The sequence below is a fragment of the Epinephelus moara genome, chromosome 4, assembly GCF_006386435.1.
Source record: "Epinephelus moara isolate mb chromosome 4, YSFRI_EMoa_1.0, whole genome shotgun sequence".
Classification (NCBI taxonomy): domain Eukaryota; kingdom Metazoa; phylum Chordata; class Actinopteri; order Perciformes; family Serranidae; genus Epinephelus; species Epinephelus moara.
Genome location: NC_065509.1, coordinates 39,596,408 through 39,607,585, shown reverse-complemented (window position 1 = coordinate 39,607,585; position 11,178 = coordinate 39,596,408). Strand labels below are relative to the sequence as shown.

Genomic DNA, 11,178 nt, shown 5'->3' with positions numbered 1-11,178 from the left:
GAAAACTGACCTCTTCAGGATTCAAAAGGTTAAATCACTAATTAAACTTACATAATTAACTGTTTGAGATTGAAAACGTGGAGATGTATTGTGACATAAATTGTGATTTGAAAATCAGAAAGTGAAACACAAAGATTAACTCTGCTGTGACCTGCCTATTGTCAGTATACAGCACAGGATATATTATTCTAATCTATCAGTAATGACCTCAGCTAGTCAGTGCTGATCTTTAACTGGGCTCAAGGGTTTTTTTGTTTTTGTCTCAAAGGCAGGTGCAAATTCTTAAGTTAAAAAAAAAAAAGTTATATTTTAACTGGAAATCATGTGAGTGAAATATATCAAATAATAGCAGTCTACTGTGAGACCACCAGGGGGCTCCAAATGTTTCACAGAAATACTGCCTGATCCAGAAAACCTCGATTAAAACATAACCTGGCAAGTATTTATGTAAAAACCTATCTTGCAAAATTAAAAAACAAACAAACAAAAAACCCATAAATCATTTTTAAAAATCTAAATAAGTGGATGAAATTCAGTTCAGCTGTAAAACAAAACAAAACAATGAAACAAAAAACCCTACTAAACTTATGACAATGAAAACCAGTAGCAGCCATCTCGTTAAATATTCAATGAAACACAATAGTCATGTGTTACTGTTAAGGGTTTTATTAAGACTTAACAAAAGGGGACACCTGTTCGACCTGTCTGGTCCTAAAACATGCGTCTGACAAAATTCAACAATTTAAATTCTTTAGTTTGAATTTAGAACAACACAGGGATCCAAAAATAAATATCCTTTAACATTGCGTCTTTGCCGCTGATTGAAAGTAAAGGGACAATTTAAGGAAACATGAAGCAAACAGCCAGAGTGTGATGTCATATTACTCAGACCAGAGAAACATTAAGGACAACTCCCCCAAAATTGAACTTTAAGTTACCAAACAAAGGTAGTTTGTTTTCATAACTGTGTGATTAACAATATTAATTAAAAATGAAAAGGCCCACTAAAATGTTTTTGATATCACATGATTTTAATGATTTAACTGAAACTTCATTAATTTGCTGTTAGCATGATAACCCCCCCCCCCCAAAAAAAAGTATTATCACATTTTATTTGTTATAGACATTTACAGATGAATGAATGCAGTCTCATGAATGTCATTTTGATTTTAAAAACAAAGCACCAGGCAACAGTAAAGAGAACGCTTGTTTCAATTCATCTGACCTTTAATGAAAAAAACATAACTGTAGTATTTTGCTCATTTTACTGCGACCTCAGAAGGTCACGAGTAAAACAAAGTAAAAAAAACTTTAAGGATCTATCTGCTTCTGCAGAGCAACCAAAAGTTAATTTCAGTGGAACTGTCCTTTAAATTCTCTCTTCAGCTCTTTAAACACGACAAATTAAAGACAGACGAGCAGAGGGAGCTTTTGGTTTCACAGATTTTGGTAGTTGGCAGGGACAAAACTAAAACTTAACTTGAAACATAAAAAAGAGACACGAGTGTATCTCATGGCCCCTCTGCCTCACGTGTTGACTCCCTCCGACTACCAGCCTCCTTTGCCTCCCTTCTTCTTCTTCTGTGGTGCCTTCTTGCGTGTGGCCCCTGACGCTGCAGGTTTCTGCTGTCGTGGTGGGACCACATTGCTGGCGGCGGCTGTAGATGAACCGGACGCAGACCCTGGTCTGGGGGAGGTAGGGGGGCTGCTGGCTGTCTTACTGGCGTCCCTGGAAACAGAGGAAGAGAAAAAGTCATATCAGGGAGTGCTCTAACATGTTGCACCTAAAATTTACTGCTAAACAATTTAAGTTGAAATGTAATGTGTCGTGTGTGTATCTGTTCCCTGCAAGCACGTTAAGCCAAAAGTTTATGACAAAATCACTTGATGACACTGACTCCCGTGTGCGCAGGGCAAGAGGGGAGAGGGAGAGACGCTGTGCTGCTGCCAGAGGAGCCACTGAATGAGTTCCTTCCGATGGTCGTACATATAAATTTCAACTTTGGCTCAGTCTGAGAATAATTTCTATTTTGGCTAAAACAACACACAAGTCCTTTCTTCTTCACAGCAGCTGGACACCTCCACTGAGGATCCACTGGCAGAGAAACAACACATGCTTCTCCTCCATTAGTGGAGTTGATTACTGGGTTTCAATTACAGGAAACTGCACCCAGACGACTCCACTCACAGGTGACGTGCACATGTATGAGATCCTGTACTCACAGCTCGGCTGAAGCTCCTGCCGTCGCTCCCTGTGTGCCTTTTCCTATCTGCTCCTTCTTCTTTCCCTTCTTCTTGCCTCTGTAGTAGGAGCGCTCCCTCATGGGCAGCCACCTCTCGGGGTCAGGGGTCGCTTTGGGGTCGTAGTTCTTGGGCAGTTTGCCTAAAAAATAAAGACAGGGGGAGTCACTGAAGGGTGGCACTCAGCGCAGATGAGACAAAGCTGTGGTCAGGAACTATCTGCGTCTTACAAAAGGGAAAATAAGCTTAATGACATTATTATAATTCATACTTGTGGCCCATAGAGGTCAGCAGTGTTCACAGTTTACAATATACCCATTTTAAATATGAACAAAACAGTTTATTATCTTAAGAATGTCAGTGAGAAATACTCCACTGCTGCAAGACAAACAATTCAAGAGGATATTGTTTAAGATACAATTAGAGATTGACCAGTAATTGTTTTACTTTAATCATAACAGCAAGCAGGAGCCATTTCTTTATTATTTTAAAAATAACCTGTCCCACAAATATTTGATTCATGTCATACCTCTCTTTTTCTTCTTCTTCTTTTTGATCTCGCCTTGGCTGTAAAGAAAATGCAGATAAATTAGTTTAAAAGAGGTGGAAGTGTGGCCACCTAAACTCATCCCTCCCACTCTGCTCATTAACATACTTTAAACAGAAAAACAACACATTTGTAAATGTAGAAAATGTTCTGAACATTGAGTAATGAGGGTTTACCTTTGTTCTTTGGGAAGGTTTTCTCCTGTGACCTTTGCAGCCTTTTTCCTGACGTACGTGGCTCCGTGCGAGTTCTCCAGCTCGTCCACGTCCACATTGAAGGCCATTGTGTCTGCGGACGGTAGGTGTTTGCTGAGGCTGCAGAGGAATGCTGAGGACGTAACGATTTTGAATTGGCTCTTTGAAAGTTCGCTTCACAGAAGCACCCTCATAAGGTCGTCTAAGAGTCCTAACCTTTGGGTTTTTTGCATTAATACCGTCAGGAATGCAAAGCTTGAAGCATATAAGATAAAATTCAAACAAACATGCACGCCTGTTGATCAGTCAGCTTCTCCTGGTCTCAGGTAGGATGATACCTGATGGAGCTCCAATGATAACAGCCTGTTCAGTCAGACTAGTGTGTTTTTATGTTTCTATGGTGTATGCTTAATTTCTTCTGGACTATTATTGTAAGGCAGCAATACTCATGCAGCTCCTGAGTCCAAGACAACTTCCTTTCGGCAACAATTATGTTAATCATATCGTACCGCATCGTATCTTAGCCTAGCAATGTGTCAAAAACATCCATGGTGTGGTCCTCCAGGGCTGCAACTAACAGCTGTTGTTTTTTTTATTATGGATTAATCTGTCTATTTTCACAATTAAAAAAATAATTGTTTTGACTATCAAATGTAAAAACTTGTGGAAAATACCTCTTATAACTTCCCCACACCCAACATGGTGTCTTCATATTCCTTATTTTATAAGCTCATCAAACCAACACAACAAAGATTCTCATATATCACAGAAAAGGACAAACATTCCTCACATTTCAGAAGCTAAGATTAAAAAATGTTTCTCTTGTTGCTTGAAAAGGGCCTGAAACAATCAACTGAGCACAAACAGGTGCCAGTTACTAAAAACCAAATCATTTCAGCACTGGTCTGAAACACTTTGTGGGTCAAAGGATACGATTTGGCTTTATCCGTGTCCACCAGAGAGTATGCTGAGATGAGTTGTGCCAGTGTGTGGATGTCGTTGGTGTTCTGCCTGTATCAGGAAAAATAAAATAATTTAAGCTTCACTTTTGTGAAAGAAGAAATTCAAACATCTGTCGCAGTAAAAATGACCTCCTGACATCACATGACAAATAAAGACTAACACAATGAATAAAATATTCTAAATATAGTGTACATTTACAGGCATATGGATTTTTTCAAGTGGATAAAATTCTTTTGTTGCAGCCCCGTCCACAGCGATACATGCTTAGCTTCCGTGTCCGTACTCCTGCCTGCTTCTCCAAACTAGAGTTGTGCTGACAGACATCTACTGTAGCTAATACACTGACTATAAATAAGTAACTCGTACAAACCCACCTCAAAATATCTGGACTATCCCTTTACAGATTGCCCATACACTCACAGATGTGCTGCATAAGTAAGTAGATGAATAAATGTTTTATCTCTACAATGAGGTTTTTTTTTCACATTTTATAATTTGTCTATTTTCTCTGCTCTGTAAGAGCATTGTAATGATGTTGATTAAGAATGTATGAGCAACATGACATCATGCCGACAAGACTGATCAAACAATCAGAATGAACAGCTGGGAGACAACCTCACTGTTCCCACCCCCACACATGTTAAACTTGAGTGTTATCAGGGCTGTAACTCACTTCCACAGCTGCTCCAGATCACTAATGGCTTCTTTTTTCCGTCCGTACTTCAGTTTGAAATTGGCAGCTTCTCTTACAAGGGCCAAGTGTGCAGCAGATCCGGGCTGTGGAGGAGGAAGGACGGGCCAATTACACAGCGGAAACAAATTCACCTATCAAAACACTAGCTTGAGTTGGCTTGTCAGATCAAAGCATGACCCACAGCCTTGACTACAGCAGCATGTGTTTTACTAAATTTGTCACCAATCAAATACAGTGTGTTGCAGTGACACAGTGTTATGTTCCCTGAATGTTCTGTTGAGACATCTGGAGTTACTGTAGAGTGTTAGGGGTCACAGTGGACTCACTGGAGTCACAGGAGCATCACTTACTGTGCTAAACTAAAACAGATTTTAGTGAGATGAGAACAGACACAAACCTGTTCAGACTGGTAATGTCCAATAGCTTGTTTGAAAATATCAATAGCGCTGTCAATGTCTTCTTCGTGGGAGTACATCGTTACCAGAGCTGAAATCTGAGGAGGAAATGACACAGTTTAGATAAATGCCAGTCGACTGAAGCTGCATTTAACAGTTCACACAGTTAGCAGGGTGCAATAACCACCAACCATCACTGTAAAGAGACGAGTATCAGCTGTGGGAATAATACGGTTTTCATTTCAGACTTACCATCCCTGATTTGTGCTTAAACTCTTCGATGGACCTTAAAACATCACAAGCTTTTGTTACGTGACCTGAGGACAAAAAAGAAGCTCTTTATTATTTCAGCTAAAGAGTACAAAAACACAAATCCAGCCAGTGACCTTGAAAAAGCCAATAAATTACCACAAGCTCATTAATAGAAAGAAACTTTAATTTTAGTTTGAACCACTCAGTTTAATAACAAAATATTTTTTTATGTGACAAAGATAGTGATGTGTTTATTATCTGTAACTGGAACATCTTCAATTGACATCCTGTCCTGTAAGACAGTCTGGTCTGTCTGAACACATTAAACTATATTTAATGTACAAACATGCTGGTACCTTGTATTAAATAGAGTTGTGCCATTGTCAGTTTGATGCCAGAAGCGCTCTCTGGATGTTGGTCTGAGAATTGCTGGAAAACAAGAGAATAGTCAGTTAGCATGATCCAAGAAAATATAACTTACTGAATGCACACAAACTGTCAGAATAACTAAAATAAAATATTCTACAGAATCCTGCACCACATGTCATGTGACGAGGAACAACCAATCCTAGCCAGCAGATGCATTTCCTTTCTTTTGAAAATATCAGTCTGTGGTAAATATGACAAAGAAGTTGATCATTTTAGCGCAGGGCTGCCAGAGCTCTACATCTGTCCCACGGACGATATTTCTGGACTAACACACACTTACAAAACATCATCTGAAAGAAGATGAACTCTGCACTCAGGATTTCTGCTAAGTAGGCTATGATACGGTGTTGGTTATGGTCGCTTAGCAACCTCAGATGCAACTTGCCGCGCCCTTGAAAGTTGGTACAGAGTAAGCACAAGTTTAGCACCATGTGCCAGACCTCGCCTTTTCCAGGCGGTTGAAGATGCGGCATGTGTACGGCCCCGAAGCGTTGGACTGTTTGCTATGGTGATAGGACACTGAGGGTTGTTTGCAGCCTGTAATTGTGCTGCCCAGTTTAACTACATCTAAAGGCTTTGTCTATGTGCCTGTAACTGTAAAGCCATTTGCTGGGAGAAAGGAAAGTTGGAGTACTCTGTATGTTTTTATGACAAGTCAACAGCAGTGTTGTTCATTCCTACCTGGAGCAGCTCTATGGCCCTGCTGTGCTGCTTCTCTCTGCACAGCTGAGCAACCTGGATGAGGACCGGCCGCGGGTGACCCGGATTCTGAGACTGAAGACTGGATGACAGTTTCCTGCACTGGTCAGCCTGTTGACAGCAAACAGCAATGAGAATCATGATCAGTAATGAAATCTAAAACTCTCTCAAAAATCCTCTGCATCTGAATGATGACAGCTCTTTGTCTACCTGGTTAGTGTACATGGCCAGGAGGGCTTTGTTGAAGTCGATCGCCTGCAGCTGCTTCTTCGCCAGCTTGTATTCAACACCTTCAGCATTCGTCAGTTTCACCTTCTTCTTTGAGTCAAACACGTTTTGGTCCTACGAAAACACACAGAGCTTTAATGAAAACACTTGATCCAGGTGAATGTTTTCTGTTGCCTTCATGATAAAATATTACAGTTGGTAAGATCATTCACTCACCTTGTTTATTGTAATGATATTGTTAGCAGTCACAGCAAGAAGCCCCACATCTGACGGCCTGCAAATCAAGAGTATGTTTGACATCTGCACTGTTTTCACACACCATGTTTGTGGTAAATGTATATACTGTCAGTACTGTCACAACACAAATTCAAACTAGAAAACAACAACATTATCTCAACCTGTGCTACATCATTCTCATCTGCTTTTACAATAAGGGTGCTGTCAGACCTAGAGTTAAACAACCGGACTGAGACCAAGCTGGTCTCAGTCCGGTTGTTTTAGTGCGCACCTGAGTGTGATTGCTGTGTCCACACCTGCCCAAACGAACTGCATTTAGGGGGCAAATGAACGAACAAACAGGGCAGGTGTGGAAGCAACCCAAATCTTATGAGCCGTGCACTCACTTGAGCTTGATGACCTGGTTGTACAGCTGCAGAGCCTCGTCTGTCCGACCTTGTAACTGCATAACGTACGCCATCTGAGAATGGATGACAGCCAGCTCTGACTCGATGTCCTCCTCAGTCACATCCTGTAAGACACAAACCAGCAATGACAGTGATTATCCTGGGAATAAAATGGAAACCAACAGCTGGGGAACAGGGAGGAAATAAGACAAGGATGGATACTCTTGTATTTTTAGTTTAAGTGCTGTTCAGTGAGATGTAACTACACAACTACAGTGTTCAGACACAAAAAACGTATTACTGACAGCAAGATTAATGCCTTCGATCATTGTTTGTGCCCTCTCCTTCTCCAGGCTTATCAAGTCCTAAAATGAGCAAAATATTTTGTCTGTACATTGTCAGAGTTCATATTTCATGATTTTCATCTCTGAAGCATCTTTCACTGACTTTCGGATGAAAATGTTACAGATTAAAACAGTCTGTTTCTTTGAAAACTGACGAGACTTAATGAAATAAATAAATGTTTGCGTAAATGTTTTAAGAAAAAAGAAAAGCAGCACTCACAGAATCGTCAGCCAACGAGACTCTGCAAAGCTCTGTGAAAGAAAACAATCAGTTAATGTCAAATCCAGAATATTGTAGATTAAACAGCAACATGAAACAGGACAGAGAAGACAGAGCAAAGTGGAACTGACCTTCTGCTTGTCGTAGTTTATTGAGGGCCTCTGTAAGCTGTCCTTGGCCAATCAGAGCACAGGCAGCATTGTAGCACAGCTCATACGTGGACTCAGGAAGACCTAGATCTTCCTGCAGAAGAAAACAGAACACATTATGTTAAAAAACATATAACACAATAAACGTACAGTAATCTGACTCCAGCTCTACTAACCCTGAGCTGAGTGGCAGCTGAACTCCAGATTCATTTTACCCTATTTTGTTATGCTCAGCACAAAAGTGAGCGGAACTGCTGCAGACTTTAAACTTGCTTTGTGTACGGGAACACTTCTGAAATCTGTTTAAATTGCCCTTGAGGGGAGAAACTGATTGAAGGCTGAAACATAAAACATAATCCCGTTTAACAACACAGCGACACACAGCAGCATCAGAAAGCCAACAATTGTCCTTACCAATGGAGCTTCCTCCCACTGACTCATTGAAGCCACCACAGCAGCGAGGTTGGTCTTCCTCTCCTCCTCGTACTCATCCTGGGAGTTCCTGATCAGATCCGTGTAGACGGACTTACAGTCATCGTAGCGCTCCAGTCTGTACAACTGGACAATGAGAGGAGAGACGGCTCCAATCAGACGGAGTGTTTCACTGTCAAATCACTGTCCAAATGCTGTTTTGTACATTCTTGTGTTTCAAGGTCTCATGTACCCACACAGATCGCCGTTTCCCTGTGACCAACAAACTATTTACTGACAGCCTCTCACCCTCAACCAGAGCTACAGACATTACCCTCTGCCTCAACATTTCTGGGACTAGATACTATTCAATGTGAAATAAATAAATAAATAAATGAACGGCAGATTGATTACATGGAAAGGTTACAGTAAGGACATAATGAGGTGGTTGCCTGGCAACAATAAAAAGGTGCAGCAGGCGTTTTTTTACTAGTGGCATTCAACTTTTAAAAAGTGCGCCTTGCAACTTGCAAAACCCTTCCTGTGTGATCGGGGCCTCACAGCTTACATCAGTCGTAACTCAAAGATCTTATAGATAAGCTGCGTGTTTCTGCACAATTCTTCTTCTTTACAATACTTTTTCTGTTCCTCTAAAGTCTCAAACAGAAACAAATCGAAAGCATCCAGCAATAATATGTCTCTCTTCAGTCTTACCACTTGGCCGTAGAGCTCCTTCAGCTTGTCTGTTTGTTCAGGAGCACTTTCGATGGTCTTCAGGGCACTTTCCACTCTGTTCAGACGGTACTCACAGTACGCCTTCTCAAACACAACCTCACTGACACAGAAGAGAAATAAATATCATTTTAACTGAGAGACAGGGCCAACAACAAGATATGTAGAAAGTAATTTGTTAGCTTTATGAGTAAAGCATGATACAAGCATTACAAAAGTTTCATTCTTTATAACTGTTCAATAACAAATGGCTTGGTTTTATATGTTCACTTATACTGGCTTAGACCGGTATGTAAGTCATAGATAATTGGTAATTAATAATATGTTCTAAGACAGATAGATATTTGTCGATTAACATTATATATTCACATGGGTTATTTTTGTGTGACAATGTTAAATGCTAATAAAAACTGTATATTTAGACACATCTATGTATAGATTTGTCATTATAAAGAAGCTGTCTGTTTCTTAACATTAAATGACTCATGGAGAAGAGCTGGGATTTAAGAAGTTTATAATTTCACTCCTTTTTTAAATGCATTAATCAAAGTACCGACACATTGACAATTGCTTTTGTATTGTGTTTTTCATTATTTGTAAATATCACTTTCTGTTTGTTTGTATGTTTTTTTTACATGTTCTAAATACATTTGTAATATTAATATCAACATATCAATATCAAGAAGATATTAGAGATTTTTAAGCATTTTTGCTTGATTAGAAAAATAAAATAATTATCTAACAAATCACTTTCTAACTGGTTAATCAGACAGTTGTCCCAGTGTTTATATTAATAATGCACGTTTACTATCAACACATGTGAGAGTTATAAACCAGTAAATAACCACATAGTTTGTTGATTACCTGCCGAGCAGCTTTGAGTGAGTGTTCATGACATTCAGCGCCTCTTTGAAGCTCCCATTCTGCACAAGACAAACTATCTTACAGTGGAGAGCCGTCACATCGTCTCTGTTCTCATGTAAAACTGCGACAGAAGAAAAACAAACACACGTTACATTAAAGACACAGATGACAGCTACACACCGAGATACTGCTGACTGCAAACAAGATCATTAAAAAGAAAAACAGTCGCTAAACGTTTCTAACGGTTTGCTGACAGCTGACTGAAACCTGTTTAGCTGCCGACCATGTTAAGTTAGCAGCAAGGCTAGGGACACGTCACTGATCAGGAGAGTACGGCGCATTTCTGGAGCAAAATACTGTTTAAATAATTCGCATAATACTAACACAATCCAGCTGGATTAGTAGCTTCAACACTAAAGTATGCACTCATGAGCATATATTGAATATGTAAAGCTTACTCGGTGTTTGAGAGACCTGACAAGTAGCTGTCTAACTGCCGTTAGCTTAGCCACATGCTAACAGCTGGTCATGCAGCTGGCCCTAGCTTAGCCAGTGAGCTCCGCTGAACACATGCACCGTTTGTCGGTAGTCTCACCGGAGCTCCGGTCCCGATTCAGAGGAACGACGACAGACGTGAATACTTACTTTTAGTCAGAGCTTTCAGGGCTCTGGTAAAATCTCCATTCTGCCCGCAACGGTTCACTTCGGTCCACAGAGAAGCCACCGAGACCCCTCCGCTCGCCATCTTCGCTGAATGGGCTCACGGAGTCACCGGAAGCAGAAGGTGTACACATCCGGGTTAGCCACAAGGAAATTTTATTTTTAATTTTAGTATTTATATTTATGATTTATATTTTCCGTGGTATATTTATTAAGTGTAAAATCTAGTCAGCGTGTGGTCAGTTATAAACATTAATTGATGTGCAGGTTTAGCAGCCGTCCATGCATGGAAAAGCAGCTTTCAAACCACTGTAAAAAAAAATTCAGTTATCGAAACAAAAATCTGAAAATACACATATTGCATCTAGACAGCATGGAGATGTTGGTAATTTGTTTGTAACAATGATTGATTTGCTCCATAAGTGAAAAACTGATGTTTAAAATTGCCATTTTTACATTGACTCCAATTGTTCACATTAGAGCAAAATTCAAAATGCTGTCAAAAATTCAGTTTTTGAGATAAAATTCTGAAA

At 40.0% G+C, this 11,178-nt stretch overlaps 1 protein-coding gene across 1 annotated transcript; it reads right to left on the bottom strand.

Annotated features, from left to right (window-relative positions):
* Window positions 1–650: 650 nt before the first annotated feature.
* srp72 (signal recognition particle 72) lies at window positions 651–10,760 on the bottom strand. The gene is made up of 19 exons (XM_050041825.1): window positions 10,631–10,760; window positions 9,986–10,106; window positions 9,104–9,224; window positions 8,393–8,536; window positions 7,961–8,072; window positions 7,830–7,861; window positions 7,266–7,390; window positions 6,859–6,916; window positions 6,625–6,756; window positions 6,397–6,525; window positions 5,643–5,715; window positions 5,287–5,351; window positions 5,037–5,132; window positions 4,619–4,722; window positions 3,916–3,993; window positions 2,965–3,102; window positions 2,771–2,808; window positions 2,224–2,383; window positions 651–1,729 (listed from the first exon to the last, which is right to left on the bottom strand). Exons 1-19 carry the CDS (start codon window positions 10,728–10,730, stop codon window positions 1,549–1,551), a joined length of 2,007 nt encoding a protein of 668 aa, XP_049897782.1. The 5' UTR covers window positions 10,731–10,760; the 3' UTR covers window positions 651–1,548.
* Between the last annotated feature and the right edge of the window lie 418 nt (window positions 10,761–11,178).